This window comes from Nematostella vectensis, chromosome 11 (genome assembly GCF_932526225.1).
Source record: "Nematostella vectensis chromosome 11, jaNemVect1.1, whole genome shotgun sequence".
In the NCBI taxonomy this organism is placed as follows: Eukaryota; Metazoa; Cnidaria; class Anthozoa; order Actiniaria; family Edwardsiidae; genus Nematostella; species Nematostella vectensis.
In genome coordinates, this window is record NC_064044.1 from 10,766,752 (window position 1) to 10,788,519 (window position 21,768).

Here is a 21,768-nt window from a genome sequence, read left to right on the forward strand (position 1 = left end):
CCTGGATTCTGTTCATGCCGAGGTACAAGCGCACCTACTGACTCAGACTATGTGTACCTGGGTTCTGTTCATGCTGAGATACAAGCGCACCTACTGGCTCAGACTTACTATGTGTACCTGGGTTCTGTTCATGCCGAGGTACAAGCGCACCTACTGGCTCAGACTTACTATGTGTACCTGGGTTCTGTTCATGCCGAGGTACAAGCGCACCTACTGGCTCAGACTAACTATGTGTACCTGGGTTCTGTTCATGCCGAGGTACAAGCGCACCTACTGGCTCAGACTTACTATGTGTACCTGGGTTCTGTTCATGCCGAGGTACAAGCGCACCTACTGGCTCAGACTTACTATGTGTACCTGGGTTCTGTTCATGCCGAGGTACAAGCGCACCTACTGGCTCAGACTAACTATGTGTACCTGGGTTCTGTTCATGCTGAGGTACAAGCGCACCTACTGACTCAGACCCTTTAACTATGTGTACCTGGATTCTGTTCATGCCGAGGTACAAGCGCACCTACTGACTCAGACTAACTATGTGTACCTGGGTTCTGTTCATGCCGAGGTGCAAGCGCACCTACTGACTCAGACCCTTTAACTTTGTGTACCTGGGTTCTGTTCATGCCGAGGTACAAGCGCACCTACTGGCTCAGAACCCTTTAACTATGTGTACCTGGATTCTGTTCATGCCGAGGTACAAGCGCACCTACTGACTCAGACTAACTATGTGTACCTGGGTTCTGTTCATGCTGAGGTACAAGCGCACCTACTGACTCAGACATTTTAACTATGTGTACCTGGATTCTGTTCATGCCGAGGTACAAGCGCACCTACTGACTCAGACATTTTAACTATGTGTACCTGGATTCTGTTCATGCCGAGGTACAAGCGCACCTACTGACTCAGACTAACTATGTGTACCTGGGTTCTGTTCATGCTGAGGTACAAGCGCACCTACTGACTCAGACTAACTATGTGTACCTGGTTTCTGTTCATGCCGAGGTACAAGCGCACCTACTGACTCAGACTAACTATGTGTACCTGGGTTCTGTTCATACCGAGGTACAAGCGCACCTACTGACTCAGACTAACTATGTGTACCTGGGTTCTGTTCATGCCGAGGTACAAGCGCACCTACTGACCCAGACCCTTTAACTATGTGTACCTGGGTTCTGTTTATACCGAGGTACAAGCGCACAACCCTTTAACCCTTTAATTATATGTGTACCTGGATTCTGTTCATGCCGAAGTACAAGCGCACCTACTGACTCAGACATTTTAACTATGTGTACCTGGATTCTGTTCATGCCGAGGTACAAGCGCTGCAAGTTCTGCAGATGATCCAAGTTACTCAACTCTTTGAGCCTGAAAACAAAATAAGCGGAGTTATAGCAGTGGTAACCTGCCCAAAAGACTAAAACTAGGGGGGGGGTATTTATTAAAAGGCGAGCGATATTCGGGATGACCGATAGACGACCGATAGAACGGTAATCTCATATAACCTCCCACCTTCACCTCTCCTGTTGACATGGATCACCAACCCCCCGCCCCCCTCCCAGCTGACATGGATCCCTCACCTCCCTGCTGACATGCCAAGGAAAGCTAGACGATTACTGATCAGTGCAGAGTGCGTACAAGGGGCATGCGTAGAGTGGGTATACACCGCTTACCTATTCTCCTCGATGTGAAGCTCTATGAGATTCCACTGATTTATAAACGAGTATTCGGAAATGCACTGAAATAATGAACAGATACCATTTTCAAAGAGAGTAAAACAAAGACACTGATTTCATAGAGAGAATTCAGTACTACTTCGAGCAGCCCAAGACAAAATATCGTGCATCAAGATGATTGCCATAATTTCACAAATTAAGGGTATAGCTTTGAACGTTAGTTGAAATTACAGTTAGCACAGCTGTAAAATATTTATTTGAAATAAAATTGACATGGAAAGCACCCGATAATCCTTTTTAACCGGTCCAATAAAGTCTTTTAATGGAAAAACACACGATATCACTGAAATTTTTAACATTTTTAAAAACCTTTTGAGGTCTCTCAAAAGAGGGCACTCAAAGACTCGCGTGAGTAAAGAGAAAAAATATTAGTGAAAAACTTACATTACAAGGGTGTCAAACCCTTACATCTTCCAAAGCATTTTCGAAATGGAAAAAAGTGCTGGCTCCGCTCTTAGGCTGCCTAAATCTGTATATAAGCTTTATTTCTGGAACAACTGAGTCACAGGGTTTACAATAACGGTCAAGAATATAGCAATGACAGGCTAACCTTAATTTTGTTCCTGTCAAGGACGAGTTCCCTAAGGTCTTGCAATCCCTCTAAGCCGTCGACTTTGGTTATCTCATTTCCTGATGACACAGAAAAATACGGTGAGTGCGAACCCAATATCAATGATATCCTGTAAGCGTGAAAAAAATGCAAAACATCCATGAGCATGTATCCTTGAAGTGCGTGACACAATGCTTATGACATCCTTGAAGTGCGTGACACCAAAGGTGCGTGACATTAAAGAAGTGCATGACTCAAAGTTGTGTGACACCTTTGAAGCGTATGACACCATGAACATGACATCCTTAAAGTGCGTGACGCACCAAAGATGCATTACATCCTTGATGTGCATGACACCATGAACGTGACATCCTAAAAGTGCGTGACACCATTATTGTGTGGCATTTCTGGTGTGTGGTAAAAGTGAATTTACCTTGTAGAAAAAGAGCTTTCAGGTTTGGCAGTCTAGAAAGCTGCAGTCCGGATATGCTGGGGATGCTATTATATCTGTAAAAAGACCAGAAAATATATACCCACGTGCATGATACCTCATGATATCTCATGATATCACATACAACCTACACTATACATATAAATAATTCATGAGGTATTGGCTCTAGTAAGCGCCGTCCTTTGAAAAATCCTGCACCTTAGAGGCACCGCTGCAAGGACGTAAACGCAATATAATTTGGGTTGCGGATGAAACTTGGTATAGTCTCACCCCTTAGTGAGAACCAAGCTTAATTATTACGCCCTGTTCACACGATAATTGTTTTAGACTCTCCTAGGTGAAAACTAAGCCTCAAATTTTACGCTCTGTTCAAACGAGACTCGTTTTAGGCTAACCCCAGGTGAGAACTAAGCTTTTTACGCACAGTTTACCTAAACTCGCTATAGATTCATCCTAGGTGAGAACCGAGCTTAAGCATTACATGCAGTTCTCACAAGACATTTTGTAGACTCACCCTAAGTGTAAGACTTCCAGGTTAGTAAGCACCGGGTTGAACATCTCCGGGTTGGCATAGTCATTACCAGGCTCTCCGGATCGCTTGCCTGCGTTAGCTGGCGACGTGGCTTTTGGCTTGGTCACGATGCTTTCAATGTGGTTATGATTCAGGCAAAGAACCTGATTTGGGCAAACGAAATACAAAGAATAAAAGCTGAGTTTATATGGCTCATATTATCATAAATAGACTGGGAACAATGCTTGGAATTTGTAAATTTTGTCATTCTAGCAAATTACCAAGTGTGAAAAAGCATCCATTTCCATTTGATGAAGTTATTGCGATATTTTCGATTGAATTGGTAAATGAAGTATTATACTGTTTTAAATAATTATTTCGAGATATTTCCACACAATTTGTCCTTTGTTATTGCTTACCATTGAAAATAAAACGGCTTATTTGCAAGAAAACTTCAAAATGACATTAATGTAGCAGACAACGCATTGTCTGCTACAGTTATTGACGATTTTAATTGAACAAACACTTGGTTACTCGCTTGAATTAGCCGATGGAAATGGATGCTTTGTGTGACTCGGCATTGAGCAGGAGCGTAAAATGGCGGCGTGATTGGCCCTCCTTAAGATTTCTCACCTTGAGGTTTACTAAGTTTATGAGACTTCCAAAGGATGTGAGCGAGTTGTGCTCAAGATTAACACTAAAAATGAACACAAACCAAGAGTTATATACAAAAGCATGATGTTTATATGATTCAACAAATTCAACACCGCCTTCTATTAATTTCAAGCAACGAAATACATTTTGTCTTTCGTTGGCTAAAAGCCTTGAACCGTTTTCATTGGCCTACACTTGTCAATTAAGCCAACGGCTGTCAATTAAGCCATCTCACTGCCATACGTTGACCAATGAGAGGGTAAATTACGTTGCCCGTTGAAATACAAAACATGGTTTGATTGATTACGCAACTTTGCCAAAGATAACAAAAAATTCGAATTATAGGACGATTTCGGCTAACTCGCCAAGCCCCTGATTATTTTACCTTCGTAGATTAAGAAACATTTCCCCTGATCCCAAATCCACAGTTCTAAGCGAGCAGTGAGGGAAGTCCAGTTCCCGTAGTTCGATGAAGTTCGAGTGGCCGAGACGCTCAGCGATGAAATCCGTGGTCATCCTGTAAATTAGAGGGTTTTACTGTAGTTTCTCTCTTGTGCATTTTGTAATAAACGTAACAGTGCCAAGTAAGAATGGATAACATTTTTCTTTAGGTATCGTTATTGATAAGATGGTTTTAGGGACCTTAGGCAAGGGCGACGACGACGGCTAGGACAACGCGATAAAAAAAATGTTTTCGAGGGTGGCGATCAATAATGATTTAATTGCGATGGAATAAGCGAAACATTATAGTCAGAAACAGATAAAAATAAACTAAAGACATTATTTCCACATTAGCGAACGTAGTAAGTGCAGTTTCCAGTGCAAACGTCCGCGTCCTCAGTTGACCGTAAAATTGGGACGTATTAGACAGAACGCATTTTCACGTGCTGCTATTGAATTCTGAATCAAATCCCATTGTTTTCTGCCGTCGGCGTCAACGTTGTCGTCGTCGTTGCTTAAGGTCCCTAATAACGTGTAGGGGATCACTCGGGCCTGGGACATAGCTGAGAGCCGGCATACCGAAGGTCAAAGGCAGTCCAAGCTTTCTAGCGGGGGTTGGGGAGTGGGTCGCACTCGAATGGTTGATAGTCCGAGCTAAGAGAGAGACAATGACATCACGTGTACTTTCCTTTTATTTACTCAGTCACATAATCCACAGGAAATCAAATACCAATAAATAATCTTTTAAATTCTTTGTTATTGTACAAGAATACATTATAGGCCCCTCAGGAATTTGAAGAATGGTTTGACATTTGCTGCCAAAGCAATACACATTAGAAGTGCGTAGATTATTACTAATTGGCTCGATTACTAGTGCGCCAAACATTTACATAGTGCGACATTTTTGTTACAAAATCCCATAGCATAATTTCTGGACGAAGGCTGGAAACCGGAAATAAAGAGTTCGACGCAGCGCATAATCCAAGATGGCAGCGGTGATATGCGAACTCCGTTTTTTCGGGGTTTTCGTGCCGGAAAAACCATCAAGCTTACATGTAGTCCAAAGGCATACTGACCTGCCACCAAACGCGTCCTTGGCCACGTTGCCCTCATTTGACTCCACAGCAAGCCCGTCAAGAGCTTTGAGCGTGGTCAGGTGGAAGATGACGAAGAGCCGGTAGTTTGCAGTGTTCTCCACCAGTGGGTTGCCATAGAGATCGAGGATGACAAGCATCGGGATTGGCTGAAACATTCATGACACGATAGTGTGTTACCAAAGAGTTCAAGGTGATAACGTTCGTTAACCAATATGAGGGGTAGCGATGGGTAAATCCGAGACTTGCCGAGGCGCCGAGACCCACGTTTCAGAATCCGAGCCCCAACACTTTTGTCAAATTTCGGAATCCGAGCACAAGCTTTTTTCGGTCTCCAACAACCGAGCCCGAGCTTTTTTTACGAGCTTGTTTTCGGATGACAAGGTATGTTATAAAAAAGGAGAAAAGTAACCATACAATCTTGTTTCTGTTAAGTACAGATAGGCTCAAGAAAGACTACAAAAAGAAGGGGACTATGATATCGTGTTTAAAAATCCGAGACTCCGAGGCCGTGGTAAAAAAAAACGAGGGTTCGTGACCCCTTAAATTAAAAAAAAAAAAAACTAGACTTCTAGACTTGCGTAAGAAACGTCGTGATTCCGAGACATTGAAAATTTTTTGCGATACTTTCGAAATTTCGCCCCCCCCCCCCCAAAAAAAAAAAGAAAAAAAAAACACAAAACGAGATGAAGATACTCAGGCCTAAGGAATAAATGGTCTTGTAGATATGAATCCATCCAAGGCCATAGCAACTACTTTTTAGCCAAATAATAGCTCAAATCGAACAAGGAAAAACAGCAGTATCAACGCTTTTAACAAAACGCGCAAACTTCCACACAAATACAGCTCAAGACACAAATAGATACCATTATTCTGATCCTCCAGGTCTATTTCCATGGCCTTTGAGGCCCACACATTGTCCACTCCGTGAAAGGTTTTGAAACCATCTTGCTGCCATTACAGATTGCAAAGCATTCTAAGAGATCCGTGGAAAAATTAACCAAGGGAGGGCCATTCAACACACCTCTTCCATCAGTCAGACAGTTTTTGTAAGTATTTGCGCCCCAAACAAACAAACAATCAAACAAACAAACAAACAAACAAACAAACAAACAAACAAACAAACAAACAAACAAACAAAACAAACAAACAAAACAAACAAACAAACAAACAAACAAACAAACAAACAAACAAAAGAAATTTATTTTTTCATCCAGGCAAAGCCAAACAAGAATCCCCATGAATCCACCTTTGCTTGCAAGTATCCATAAGCACAGCACTCAATTATGCCCAATAGACTTAATGATGTCCTAAGGCAGTCTCCCGATATGCTTATAGCTATCACCACGTCTCGTTTTTTGTGTCGAGGTGCGGATATTGTTCATTTGCCCAATCAAATTGCAGCTTGTAAGAGCTGCGTACTGACCCTCGAGTAAGTACGCAGCTGCTTTGTCTCCTATTATCTTTGTTCTACAAAGAAGTTCTTTTGTCTCCACTCTTCTCGTTTTTTGTGTCGAGGTGCGGATATTGTTCATTTGCCCAATCAAATTGCAGCTTGTAAGAGCTGCCTACTGACCCACACCATCTATAGTTATTCTATAGCTTGTCGGTAGCTTTTTGTCATACTACACGATTTAATATCCCGTCGATCTCGATGACTGATACAGCGCCGTCAAGAAAATTGAAGATTACACTTTGCACTTGGCTAAGATAACTATTTTTGGTGAGTATTTCTTATTTCCTTTTAATGCAGTGTTTTTAGTGAGCAGCTGGTAACATATAATCCGTCTAGTTGTCTACCCGACGTCTACTTTTGATGGCGTGCGATATTAGCCAATATCTCTAGTCAAACCCTAAAAAAAGCATTGCTGAAGGCTGTAATCAACTTTTTCACGCAATTTTTATTTGCTCATCTAACTACATCAAAGAAAGAAAAATAAATGAATAGATACTGGTTTTTTATGCTTCGATAATGTTAACTGGCGGAAACAAAAGGTCTAAAGAGAAAGGCACGCATCCGATTTTAATAAAAATAAGCTGTTATATTAAAAGCACCTAATTACACAAAGGCTGAAAATCAAAAAGATTTTTTGCTAAGTCAATAAAATGGTACTAATATAGTGTACACAAGGGTAAGTAATTCTGCTATAAAAGCAAGTAATTTGTTTCACTGTCGTCGCACAACTACTGAATACTCTACATTAAAAACTAAAAACGCATGGACTGTTATCGAGGAGCGCATTGGCCTGAGGTAAAAAGGATTGAAACCTCTACAGTGGTAACGAGTGAAAGAACTGCGTCTATTTTCCTTGGAAAAGCCTAAAGGTTGGCTTTTGGCCTTAGAGACCTGCATCTCCTCTTCAGAAACAACTTAGAGAAAAATATATACGAGATAACAGTAGGACTCTAATATGACAAATGACGTCGCATTTAACATGGGGAACAAGACTGATGACGATCAGAAACAACTTAGAGAAAAATATATACGAGATAACAGTAGGACTCTAATATGACAAATGACGTCGCATTTAACATGGGGAACAAGACTGATGACGATCAGGCATTTGATGAGGCATTTTCTGAAGTTGTCGAACCATTCCATCTAGTTATATCCTTCCTAATAGTGGTTGTCAACTCGCTCGCGCTCGCTGTGTTCCTGAGCAAGACATTTCGCACGAAGAAGTCGAGTTATCTTCTTGTAAACCTGACCGTGGCTGATCTGATGGTTGGGTTATCACTTGGAGTCAAATCAGTTCACGACATTGCGGGATTTAAAAACATTAAAAACGATCAACTCCAAAATACTGGAATTTTCTTTAACTACACCTTTCTTATCGGATCCGTGCTATCCTTTAAAGGAATCGCCATGGAAAGAGCGTATGCCATCTTAGCGCCGTACAAGCATCGACTTCTTGAAAACAAGGTTTATTTCATTGGAATTGCCTATATATGGATAGCCGCAGCACTGGCCAACGTGGACAAAATTATCTTGGCAGGAGGACAAGAGCTCGAGCAAGCACACTACGACATTCAAATAATTATCAGAGTGGGCTTTTGCACTGTTTCTCTTGGTGTCGTGGTGTTGTGTTATTTGACCATATGGATCAAGATTACATTCAAAAAACGTTTCCCCAACCAAAGACAAGCGAACAACAACACAAAACTGACTGTGACACTATTCATCGTTACACTCATTTCTATAATCTGTTTTTTGCCGACAGGGATGACTCTTGTGGGAAAGACCTTTTTTGACAGCGACCAAGCACAAGTTATGTACCCCTTAGCTAGGTCCATGCTTTATACAAATTCGTTTGTAAATTTCGTAGTTTACTCAATTCGAATGCCTGAGTTCAGAAAAGAGTTGAGCGAAGCTATCAAAAAGTGCCACAAAAAAACAGAATTCACGAGTTCACGCTACTAGAGCCTCGAAGAGCAAAGGCCAAACCTCATTAGCTCAAGAAGAAGTCCCCAGTTGCTTACAGAACTCCGACGGCAGGTCCGCCCACGCTGATTATGATGAATAGTACTCAGGAAGAAATCCCCAATTGCTAAGAGCACTCCAAGGGCGGATCCAGGATTTCGAAAAAAGGGGGTGGATAATGGCCGGCTTATAACTGATCCAGTGGTTCTTGGTATGTCACATAGATATAACAATACTTCACGCTAAATTGGATTTTTCGCGTCAAGCAGGCGAAGGCACATGGACAGTTCCTCCCGTCCCTCAGACATTTATTTTTTTCAAAGAAAGTGACTTTTCATTTTACTAAAAAAGGGGTGTGGATATCCACCCAATCCCCCCCCCCCCACCCCCCCCCCCCACTGTATCCGCCCCTGAACTCAAAGTGCAGAGGTCATCCCTCGCTAATTATTATGAAAAAAAACACCTTCCGCTCAGGAAGAGATCCCAAGTCGCTTAGAGCACTCAAAGAACAGAGGTCATCCCTCGCTAATTATTATGAAAAAAAACACCTTCCGCTCAGGAACAGATTCCAAGTCGCTTAGAGCACTCAAAGTACAGAGGTCATCCCTCGCTAAATATTATGAAAAAAAACACCTTCCGCTCAGGAAGAGATCCCAAGTCGCTTAGAGCACTCAAAGAACAGAGGTCATCCCTCGCTAATTATTATGAAAAAAAAAAAAAACACCTTCCGCTCAGGAAGAGATCCCAAGTCGCTTAGAGCACTCAAAGAACAGAGGTCATCCCTCGCTAATTATTATGAAAAAAAAAAAAAAAAAAAACACCTTCCGCTAAGGAAGAGATCCCAAGTCGCTTAGAGCACTCAAAGTGCAGAGGTCATCCCTCGCTAATTATTATGAAAAAAAAAAAACACCTTCCGCTCAGGAAGAGATCCCAAGTCGCTTAGAGCACTCAAAGAACAGAGGTCAGACCTCGACAGCTAAAGAAGAAATCGATCCAATCGAACGAGAAGTTCGATTTTCGGTGTATGCGATCAATGCTATACAAACAGATAAACTCTTATCTCGTTAATTATTTTCCATCATCACCAATAACTCGTTGATCATTTTCCATCCACGCCAATAACTCGTTCATACTCTTCCATCCACACCAATAACTCGTTCATTATTTTCCATCCACAACAATAACTCGTTCATTATTTTCCACCCACACAAATAACTCGTTCATTATTTTCCAGCTACACCAATAACCCGTTCATTATTTCCCATTAACACCAAGAAGTCCATTAACACACAAAAATATCCTCTCATAATACTAACTAATACTAACCTTCAAACTGAAAATCTCCCGGATGTTGGCGAGGAGATTATTACCAAGGTAAAGCTCCTGCAGCTCAACAGCATGCTGGGAAGGCAAACATCAATCAACGTATGATCAACCAATCTCAAAACACGTCAAGGTGCAATAAGCCAATCAGTAGCAATCAGAGACTGCACAATTATGCACAAAAAATTTCAAATGTAATTGCAATTATTTTCTACGACCTCGTGCTTGATGTCCAGCAGTTACATCGAGAAAAAAAGTAGATGTTGTTATTTACCTGTAAGCACTTGATATAATTTTTTTCTTATTTAGCCTTTGAGTGATGTGATGTTGTTATTTAACTGTAAAAGTTTGAGTGATGTGACGTTGTTTTTTACCTGTAAGCCTTTGAGTGGTGTATTGTTGTTATTTACCTCTAACCCTTTGAGGGATGTGATGTTGTTATTTACCTGAAAGCCTTTGAGGGATGTGATGTTGTTATTTACCTGAAAGCCTTTGAGGGATGTGACGTTGTTATTTACTTGTAAGCCTTTGAGTGGTGTATTGTTATTTACCTGTGTTGTTATTTACCTGTAAGCCTTTAAGTCATGTAAAGTTGTTATTGACATCGAGTGTTGTGATGTTGTTATTTACCTATTAGCCTTTCAGGCATGTGATATCGTTATTTTAACTGAAAGCCTTTAAGTCATGTGAAGTTGTTATTGACATCTAGTGATGTGATGTTGTTATTTACCTGTAAGCCTTTCAGGCATGTGATATTGTTATTCTCCAAGGAGAGGTATCTAAGTTCAGGTAATCGCTCTAGCATTCCCGTATCAAGTATCGTCAAATTATTACTAGATAAGTTCAGCCACTTCAACTTGGGATTTCGAACAAGACCTGTAAAACAATAAGAGTTCATGAGTCAACGGCAATGTCTCCATTATTGTATTTCAGACTGCCTTTGTTGTCATATGTGTGCCATACTTTACTTGATCTTCACTATTGTTCATAACAGATCAATGAATATTTTTTTTAAATAGTTAAACTGCGTACCTTCAAACTTTGAGATACAGTTGCCTTCCAGTGAAAGCTCCTCAAGAGAAGAACAGGACTCAAACCCCTAAAACGAGAAGATGAGTACATAATTCACTCATAAACGACCCACGAATCACTCTCTCAGTCTTTCTCGTTCGTGCACTTAAAAAGCTGCGTTACCAGGCAACACGGGACAGCTTAGAAGATACCCTTATTTGCTCTGTTAAATGTCTCTGTTGGCGGCCATTTTGTCAGCCTAGCAAAATACAAAAAGATAGCATCGGCTGATTTGAGAAAACTAAAGAGTTTTCTCGATCGAAATTGGCAAATCACAAATTCAAAACTTCATTTTAGATGAATATTTAGAAATTTCTTCATATAATTATTATTTTCAAATGCATTTATTTCGCGCCCATTTATCCCGAATCTTGTAATTACCTCGATCTTGGTCAAGTCGTTATTGTTAAACGACGCCCAGCGCAGATGAACCAGCTTTTCCAGGTTTGACAACTTGCCGAGGTGCTGGTTATCCAGGTTGACAGCAGTCACCTAAACAGGTCAATCAGGTTATACAAACAGGTCAATCAGGTTATTCAAACAGGTCAATCGGGTTAAAAAAAAACAGGTCAATCAAACAGGTTATAATAACAGGCGGATCAGGTTTATAATAACACTTCAATCAGGTAATAAAAACAGGGCAATCAGGTTATACAAAAATGTCAATCAAGTTATAAAAGCAGGTCAATCACTCAGGTTATACAAACAAGCGGATCAGGTTAACACAAACAGGTCCATCAAGTACTTGAAATCACCTTCACAAACCACTGGCTGTCATCGTCTAAAGGGCGAGCAGGCTTGTTATGACTGCTGGCCAGTATGATCTCCGCAGTCGATCGTAGGCTCAGGGCACGTGGTTTTACTTGGTCCGTCCGCGCATGCGCAAGAATAGCAAAGGACGAGATTCGAGAAGCTGCTGCCATACGTAAGGCAGTCGCCATTTCTTCATCTGTAACTGGTTTACCATCTAGGAATTCTAGGTTTTTAAGGCGACCAAGGGCGCGCATTCGAAGGGTCTCAGTCTAGAAGCAGAGGGGGGGGGGGCAGAATAAATGGATGTGAGCATAATGTGAGCATAAAGTAGCTGGCTTAAACAGTATGACTACAAAAACAACCGACAACTACGGACTATATAATAACTAGGTCTACATATGCACGTTGGAATCAGGGTAATAAATAAATACAAGGTTGAAATGGCGTGTGTTAGGTGAGGTACCTGTGTTACCTTTTGCCAGGTGTTATGTATGGTGTCCAGATAGGTGGAGTACCATGTGTTACCTCTTGCCAGGGGTTATGTCTGGTGTCCAGATAGGTGAAGTACCATGTGTTACCTTTTGCCAGGGGTTATGTCTGGTGTCCAGATAGGTGGAGTACCATGTGTTACCTCTTGCCAGGGGTTATGTCTGGTGTCCAGATAGGTGAAGTACCATGTGTTACCTTTTGCCAGGGGTTATGTCTGGTGTCCAGATAGGTGGAGTACCATGTGTTACCTCTTGCCAGGGGTTACGTCTGGTGTCCAGATAGGTGAAGTACCATGTGTTACCTTTTGCCAGGGGTTATGTATGGTGTCCAGATAGGTAGTGAACCATGTTTACCTCTTGCCAGGGGTTATGTCTGGTGTCCAGATAGGTGCAGTACCATGTGTTACCTCTTGCCAGGGGTTATGTCTGGTGTCCAGATAGGTGAGGTACCATGTGTTACCTCTTGCCAGGGATTATGTCTGGTGTCCAGATAGGTGGTGTACCATGTGTTACCTTTTACCAGGGATTATGTCTGGTGTCCAGATAGGTGAAGTACCATGTATTAATTTTTGCCAGGGATTATGTCTGGTGTCCAGATAGATGGTGTACCATGTGTTGCCTTTTGCCAGGGATTATGTGGTGTCCAGATAGGTGCAGTACCATGTTTACCTCTTGCCAGGGGTTATGTCTGGTGTCCAGATAGGTGCAGTACCATGTGTTTTGCCAGGTGTTATGTCTGGTGTCCAGATAGGTGGAGTACCATGTGTTACCTCTTTCCAGGGGTTATGTCTGGTGTCCAGATAGGTGAGGTACCATGTGTTACCTTTTGCCAGGGATTATGTCTGGTGTCCAGATAGGTGGAGTACCATGTTTTACCTCTTGTCAGGGATTATGTTTGGTGTCCAGATAGGTGCAGTAGCATGTGTTACCTTTTACCAGGGATTATGTCTGGTGCCCAGATAGGTAGTGTACCATGTGTTACCTTTTGTCAGGGATTATGTCTTGTGTCCAGACAGGTGAGGTACCATGTGTTAAATTTTACCAGGGGTTATGTCTGGTGTCCAGATAGGTGGAGTACCATGTGTTACCCCTTGCCAGGGATTATGTGGTGTCCTGATAGGTGAAGTACCATGTTTACCTCTTGCCAGGGGTTATGTCTGGTGTCCAGATAGGTGAGGTACCATGTGTTACCTTTTGCCAGGGGTTATGCCTGGTGTCCAGATAGGTGAGGGTGATGAGGTGTTTGCGCATCATCCCCAGCTCCTCACGTGTGTACTGCAGCTGATTCCAGCTAACGTCTAAATACCCTAGCCGACTGCAGCCCTGGAATTAATACAGAGAGGGTAAAGTTGAACGTGTAACTATGATCATATATTCAAATAAATGAAGGCTACAGTTGAATTAGATAATTCCCTCTCACCTTTACACCCTCTAGTGTTGTTAGCTTATTGAAGCTTGCATCAAGATGTTCAAGGAAAAGCTAGAAACATGAGGATGGATAGCACTTAGGCAGATCATGGTCCCATGATTGATGTGACTCATTATCAAAAAAAATTATACATACGGTCATTTGCAAGAACACTGCTCCATACTCTTTTTATATATAAGGATAGGCGGTTTTGCTCAAACGGAAAGGCCTTTTGTTCACTGAGCCACCAGTGACATATCAACAAAAAAAAACTCCCTAAATAGGCTGGGCAATGTTTTGCAAAGGATTTTATATGCATTTATAAGCCCAGTACTTGATCCACTACCTCAAGCTCGTTGTGGCCCCGCCTCCTTACGATGTGAATGCGTTGACTCAGCTCACCGACGATCACATACCTTGAGTGGTGTCATAAGTTCAGTCCATCCCCTCCCCTCAAGCACCCTTTGACCCCGCCCCTCTGTCCCTTTATCCTGAGTCTCTTCAGTGAGTGAGTCTCTTGAACGCGGTCACAGTTGAAGACTTTTGGTAGCTCAGCCCACCTCCCCTTTCCATCATGCAACATGTGACCCCGCCCCCATACCATGTGATTGACATCTTCGAGTCGAGTCAGCTCATTGAAGCTCACAATGAGCCTCTTTAGTGCTGTCATAGAGTTGATGAACTTGAGACGGTTTAGTCCGTTCCCATGAAGATTTAGCACTGTGATTTGCTGTAGAGCTTCAACTCTACAATGTCTCAAGAGAAGTTCCTCTGTCAGGGCGACCATCCTGGGAAACAAAAATTAAATAAAATGAAATGTTTAGTATTTGTAGAGCGCAATTAACATCGCGAAACATAACCAAATGGGCTTCACATGTTATTGTCAGTGTGTACGGACCTGAGCTCTGGCCCTCTTAGTTAAAAAGCGAAGCCTGTATGATTGAGCTATTGTGCCAGTCTCTCAAAAATAATCTTTAAATATCTGCAATGTCGATATGTTCGTACATTTTTGAAGGAGCATATGAATAAAATGCTGTCTTTTTGGGAGTCTGGAACAGAAAAAAACAAGACCAAAGGTAGACAAAGTAATATTTTTTGCTATTCCAACCCGAAGTCAGTTTACAAAGTACCAGCATTACGTCAACCTTGAAAATAATAGTGAACTTGCAGGTATTCTAAAAAGAAAACGACACTTTTTGGGCTTAAAAAACATCGAAATGAGCAAGAAAGACAGAGCAAGTAGGGTTTGATTTCTAATCAATGTCACTCCGTGCTTGTATCGTCATCAAAGCTCCCTACGTATCCTCATCACCTTGGCCTAGGCTTGACTACAGGATCCATATTGATGACGTCATCATCCTCGGAATCCTGTCCCTCAGTGGTCCCGCATCCTGCGGTTGTGGCCCCAACCGTTCGCACGGGGTCCCCGTAGTAGTATATGTAGGGCGATTTGGGCTTAAGCTGTGAGGGGGCAAATGAAATAATATAGGAATGCTGGCACACCAGTTATACTTATGCTGAACATAACACAGTATATGTAGGGCGATTTGGGCTTAAGCTGTGATGGTAGAAACTGGAGTAATATAGGAATGCACGCACGTCAGAAATAATTGTACTAAACATAACACAGTAGTATATGTAGGGTGATTTGGATTTAAGCTCCGAGGGAGCAAATGGAGTAATATAGGAATGCAGGTACATCAGAAATGCACTGATACTAAACATAACACAGTTTAGGATTTGTAGGGCGATTTGGGCTTAGGCTTTGATGGGAGCAAAGGGAGTAAAATGCTGGGACATCAGAAATACTTATACAAAACATATCACACTAGTATATGTACGGCGATTAGGGCTTCAGCTGTGATGAGACAAAATGGAGTAAAAATAAGAACGCTGGCACATCAAAAATACTTGTATTAAACATAAACAGAAGTATATGTAGGTCGATTTTAGCTTGAACTGTACGTGATGGGAGAGAAGGAAAGTAATATAGGAATGGTAGTACGTCAGAAATACTTGTATAGTGAAACTTTGCTTTGGGTAACTAGGATAACTTGAATTTCTTATTCCTTAGAGTTGCTTTGATTTCACTGTGATTTAGATCTAATTTTTACTCATGCTCCTAAACTCCTGCAGTCACTCAATTTTTCGATACGCTTGAAGTAAAGTGACATAACATGTGTTCACCTATCAGGTGAATAAGACGTGTATGAAAATGGGCTCACCTTGGTAACATATTCGAAGTCAACAACGTATTCTGGCAGAACGAGTTCCTGGTCAAACACAAACCAGGAACATTGTCTGGAGCTGCATTCACACTGGTTACCAGGCTTGGTAATACCTAGGACATTCCTGGACTGACAGACCTCGTGTGAACGTGGCCTAAACACACTATCTGCGCATGGATAGGCTCTCTCGGTTATCCTGAATTGACAGAAAGAAGTACTGAAATATAAAACTATAGGATATAAAGTCAACTCTAGTGAGTAAACACACTGACTGTGCACGGATAATCGTCCAAACAATCGTCCAGGCAATTGTATATTCTTTTTTATGTTTCTATTTTAACCTAGAGGTGCTCATATCAATTTAATTAAAGCTCTTTAAAGTGCTTTTTATTATACGGTACACAATTTTAAAAAGAAAACATGAATAATTTATTCTTGCACTTCTATAAAGATCACTGTTGTAAAACTGGTAAACTAACTTATTCTGCTTAATTTTCGCGCGTACTTAAATTCGCGATTCTAAAAAAAGAACTTTTAGTGACGACATGTGGCGTACTCGATAGAACATGTCTCGAGAGAACAAGAACACCTCTCCACATTACTGTAAGACTGACTTTTGAGGTGATTCAAAATCATCTGCCACTTAGAGACAGCATGTCGGTCTTGTAAATAAAAAAAGTCACTTGAACCTCAAATTCGCGAAATAAGCCCCCTGCAAGCATATTTCTCCTCGATCGCGAAATTTAAGACTCGCGAAATGTGCCGAGAAAATACAGACGCGCGAAAATGTTCCTGATAACATTGTTTAGACGGCAATGCTTACTTGACAGGAGCAGCTCTAGCTGGAACCGCTCTTCCAACAAATACCTTTGCGACGATAAGCTGACCTGCAAAACGTCAGCACACGTTAACACATTTAGCGACCTCTGTGTGAGTCAATTATCAGGCCGAGCTCCTATATAAGTCCATGAACAGCCAGAAGTTACGTCACGTGTAACCATAGCAACCTACCATGCCTGTAGGGATAGGGATCGACACTGCCTCTCTGCTTGGCTAGCTTAGTCACGTGTTCAAGTCTTGGTTTGTCACTTATGCCAACACTATTGGCCAGAGGCACGCCTCCATCGAGACCTGCATCCTGTATACATTAAGAAGCATTAAAATTATTAGTTGTTCTTGGCCATGACCGACTGGGCCAACATAGAACAATTACAGCTGCAGTATCTAGTGTGAAGCGAACAAAGTCACTTGCTGAAGTCCTGATAGAGTAATGTATGGTTAGAACCTAGTTAAACATTTTCGTGGGGCTCGCTAGTCTTGTACTTCTTATACTCAATTATCTACGGAATAAGGTTCTCGTGCATCAGGCACGATCATCTTGTCTAAGGTATAGTGTTTCAATTTTTTTTATCAATGGTCGACAAAGCCCATATCACTGAGCTATTGGTCGCGTCACTCTCACATTTTAACAATAGCTTAAGATTGAGTATGGGCCTGGTTGTTTGCTAAGCTCATAGATTGAAGGCTTTGCTTAGCTCATAGATGGAAGGTTTGCTTAGCTCGTTGATGAAAGGTTTGCTTAGCTCATAGATGGAATGTTTGCTTCCTCATAGATTGAAGGTTTGTATAGCTCATTGATGAAAGGTTTGCTTAGCTCATAGATGGAATGTTTGTCTACTTCATAGATGGAATGTTTGCTTAGCTCATAGATGGAAGGTTTGCTTAGCTCGTTGATGAAAGGTTTGCTTAGCTCATAGATGGAAGGTTTACTAAGCTCATAGATGGAAGGTTGGAGTAGCTCATAGATAGAAGGTTTACTAAGCTTATAGATGAAAGGTTTGATTAGCTCAAAGATGGAAGGTTTACTAAGCTCATTGATGGAAGGTTCGAGTAGCTCATAGATAGAAGGTTTACTTACCTCATAGATGAAAGGTTTGATTACCTCATAGATGAAAGGTTTGATCAGCTTATAGATGGAAGGTTTACTAAGCTCATAGATGGAAGGTTTACTAAGCTCAAAGATGGAAGGTTTGCTTAGCTCATAGATGGAAGGTTCGAGTAGCTCATAGATAGAAGGTTTACTAAGCTCATATATGGAAGGTTTGCTTAGTTCATAGATGGAAGGTTCGAGTAGCTCATAGATAGAAGGTTTACTAAGCTCAAAGATGGAAGGTTTGCTTAGCTCATACATGAAAGGTTTGCTAAGATCATAGATGGAAGGTTTGCTTAGCTCATAGATGGAAGGTTCGAGTAGCTCATAGATAGAAGGTTTACTAAGCTCATAGATGGAAGGTTTGATTAGCTCATAGATGGAAGGTTTACTAAGCTCATAGATAGAAGGTTCGAGTAGCTCATAGATAGAAGGTTTACTTACCTCATAGATGAAAGGTTTGCTTAGCTCATGGATGGAAGGTTTACTAAGCTCATAGATGGAAGATTTACTAAGCTCGTAGATGGAAGGTTTGCCTACATCATAGATGTAAGGTTTGCTTATCTCATAAATAGAAGGTTTGCTTACCTCATAAACGGAAGGCTGTCGAAACCCATTTTCAAGCACTGTGATTGGCTCATTTTCGCCGTTCAGGGCGTCCGGCTCCCACATGAAAAATAAATACTCCAGAAGTTTCTTGTGGGAGCGGCCCCTGGGGGATAACGAACAGGTGGATTAACTACAAATAGCAGTGTGGGATGTATTCTACAACCCCAAGCTCATGCAATTTTACAGTATTATACGTAGGACAGTAGAAACAGTACACGCCAAAATATTAGACATTTAAATAGATCCAGTCACTTAACCCTGCAGTTTTGTGACTGAAATATCTGCCAATACTTTATGTAATCCATGTTTTTTTTATTTTTTCCCTAAATGCACCAAATATTCAAACTGCGAACAGACTACACCAACACAAACATTATATATCTGTTTAAAGCGATTTTTTAAATGTAAATATACTGTATAAATATCAAACAAATTATGACACTTCCTGTGAACACTGAGAAAAAGATAATAAGTAATTGCACGGTGAACAAGCAATGAACTATTTTGACATAAAAAAACCTGTTCAGGGGGGGGCTTACATACTTGGTCAAATCTATGATGCTATCTTTGTCCAGGACTTGGTCAAGTTTCTCGTCGAATCTGGTCCTGAGAATACGATTGTGGACCCTTGTGATGCGATGAACCTTAATTCCCGTGATCCCACGGTCCTGGGAAAAAGAAAAAAAAATGTTGGAAAACACGCACATCGTGCGGTAAAGGGGAGGGTGGAAGGGTGAAAGCTGAGCAAATTTAAAATCAATTTCTATCGACTGATTTGAGGAAGCTGTTGTGAGATTTTCGATCGAATCAGGCAAATAAATAGAAAATACTACATGGAAAGTGCGCGCGAACGGTTTTTATTCACGAGTTGTTCAGTATCAAAAACGAACGAGTGAGCGCAGCTGATTTTGTTTATAATATACATACTGAGATTTATAATATATTATCTAATTTATAATCAGCTTATTACAAAACATTTTATTAGACTACTTGGCTGCAGAGGCTCTATGGTTTGTGCTGTTCGTCGGTTCAGTTGAAGACAGACAGAAACTTAAATTGAAATGAATCTGTCTCGCTAATGTCACGCACGAAACTGATGTTAAATAGCGTTTTAACAGCCTTACATCTTGCTCGGTTTTTCCCTTTGTATTATTGTTTCCAAGACTTTCTACATAATCCTCTACAGTTTCATTGAGAGTAGCAAATCTATTGTCTTCCATTTTTAACGCTTTGTATTCATTTTTCACAGTAAAATTTTCATTCTCTCGCTCAATGGAGCTCAATAACAAAAGTGACATGCAAAGCTACCCGTCTCCCCGCATTGGGCTTGAAGCCATTCAAGAGCAGTGAAAAATATCGTTCGTCCAATCAGAACCGCGAACGACTTTTCTTCACTGTGAAAAAACATCGTTCGCACCTCTGATTTGCTGAGACCAGTGATTGAACGAAAACTTACTGAATATGTTTTCAGTGAGTATTTGTCAGTATGTATATAATATAAAGCAATATTTTTAATTTAGGTGGTTACTTTAAAATTTCTTCTCATACTTCGTCTTCCAATATAATATTGGCTAAAAACAATGACAAAGGTGAGGCTTAAAGGGCTCTCAGGAGCAAAGCAGGGGTGGATCCAGACTAATTCAACTGATTCCAATGAATCACTCAAAATCCCAGAAAAATGCTTTTTTTTTTGTAGATTTGAATTTTAGAACGTTCAATAAAAATAAACATCCATCTGTTGTCTGTTATTTAAACACTATTAGACCTGCTTCCTGGGTTATTTCGCTGTTATTTCCTTTAGCGCTTAGACAGAATTTCCCCCCACGGGAAATATTGCTCCTGATGGTGAGTGATAAATCTAGTTTGGGGTAGGGGACCCATTTAGAAATTTTGCGCGTGTATAAAAATTATGCGCGTGTTCTGGAACCACTCAAGCTCTTCACCGATTGGCTACGGCCCAAGCGGAACCACTCAAGCTCTGTTTTGATTGGTTGCTATAACGTGTGAATCACTTTGGAATCAGTTGACAATAAAATCCCGATACTACCCCTGTGAAAGTAGGCCTTTGCTTGCTTTAGCGTGTGGGTCTCTTAAACACATCTCTCGAACCGAAATCTTGAAAAGCGAAGCATGGCTTCACAAAATGCAGACGTTTCTCGTGGAGAGCCTCTGTCTGCCGAAAGGAAGAGTGTTATCCTTTTGATTATGGTTTAGAATTTGATTGAATTCAGATCCCGAGAAGTTGGAATTAATGATGAAAGTGTGGCGACCGGACGATAGCTTTTTAGAATTCTCTATGAGTTATGGCATTGGAAAGTGGTCGCCCTCGTAAGTGAAATAGATCATGTTTTTAGCAAAACCCCCGGACAGTGTATTCTTAGTGTATTAATGGCATTTCTGTTTGCCCTGTGTTTTATTTGGGAAGATTTTCGGCTGTTATTTTAGTAAGGTAATTAGGCTGGTAAAATCACCTCTTGTACTTTCGACATTAGCGTAAGATACCACACGAGCAAAATTGACCAGTAAACGGATTTTCGATGCCTCTAATGGATGAATCTAGGAGAAACATGCAAAGAGGAGAAGTGCCAATAGATCAGCAACTAGATGGGATAATGCACCGTAAAATTGCTTAATAATAATAATAATAATAATAATAATGCTCGTTTATTTCAACCGTTTGCAGTTCTTTTACAACTGAATTACCGGTAGGGTCAGCTAACTACAAAATACATTACACCATACATAATTCATAATAACATTAAATCCCCAGCATATTGCGCTGAGACGAATTTGGAAAAACGGTCCGTGCGACCCGGAACCACACAATGTGAGCGCTTAGATCTTAGGGAGTATGGCGAGTTGGAGGATATAAGTCTGCTTGACACTAGGGGGTATAAGACGCTCCCCTGTTTGATATTGCTTATGAATTTTCTGCACACATTGTGACGCCGCGCCTCTAAAGAAGACAAGCATGCGCGTTCGAGGGCGTCCTCGTAGCTAAGGCCACTACCGAAAATTATTCCTAGAGATCTTTTTTGAATTCTTTCTAAGGCAGCACATAGGTATTGCGGAAGGTTGGAAAAGACAACGCAGGCATACTCTAAGA

General features: G+C 41.1%; 1 protein-coding gene across 5 annotated transcripts in view; it reads right to left on the bottom strand.

The window, feature by feature from the left end:
- LOC5502718 (leucine-rich repeat-containing protein 9) overlaps positions 1 to 21,768 on the bottom strand; it is a 49,580-nt gene that overhangs the window by 19,448 nt on the left and 8,364 nt on the right. For 3 of the 5 annotated variants that reach the window (XM_048734385.1, XM_048734386.1, XM_048734387.1), the window contains 22 exons: positions 19,206 to 19,330; positions 18,642 to 18,765; positions 17,135 to 17,261; positions 16,947 to 17,010; positions 16,121 to 16,319; positions 15,208 to 15,356; positions 14,497 to 14,683; positions 13,908 to 13,967; positions 13,679 to 13,810; positions 12,002 to 12,268; positions 11,628 to 11,738; positions 11,208 to 11,274; positions 10,906 to 11,051; positions 10,179 to 10,253; positions 5,414 to 5,580; positions 4,282 to 4,413; positions 3,876 to 3,939; positions 3,246 to 3,406; positions 2,714 to 2,787; positions 2,281 to 2,360; positions 1,668 to 1,732; positions 1,290 to 1,362 (listed from right to left, as the gene is read on the bottom strand). In XM_048734385.1, the coding sequence (XP_048590342.1) occupies positions 1,290 to 1,362; positions 1,668 to 1,732; positions 2,281 to 2,360; positions 2,714 to 2,787; positions 3,246 to 3,406; positions 3,876 to 3,939; positions 4,282 to 4,413; positions 5,414 to 5,580; positions 10,179 to 10,253; positions 10,906 to 11,051; positions 11,208 to 11,274; positions 11,628 to 11,738; positions 12,002 to 12,268; positions 13,679 to 13,810; positions 13,908 to 13,967; positions 14,497 to 14,683; positions 15,208 to 15,356; positions 16,121 to 16,319; positions 16,947 to 17,010; positions 17,135 to 17,261; positions 18,642 to 18,765; positions 19,206 to 19,330 (2,649 nt within the window). The remainder of the gene's footprint in view (positions 1 to 1,289; positions 1,363 to 1,667; positions 1,733 to 2,280; positions 2,361 to 2,713; positions 2,788 to 3,245; positions 3,407 to 3,875; positions 3,940 to 4,281; positions 4,414 to 5,413; positions 5,581 to 10,178; positions 10,254 to 10,905; positions 11,052 to 11,207; positions 11,275 to 11,627; positions 11,739 to 12,001; positions 12,269 to 13,678; positions 13,811 to 13,907; positions 13,968 to 14,496; positions 14,684 to 15,207; positions 15,357 to 16,120; positions 16,320 to 16,946; positions 17,011 to 17,134; positions 17,262 to 18,641; positions 18,766 to 19,205; positions 19,331 to 21,768) is intronic. The other 2 variants (XR_007314168.1, XR_007314169.1) reach the window with 1 other exon arrangement.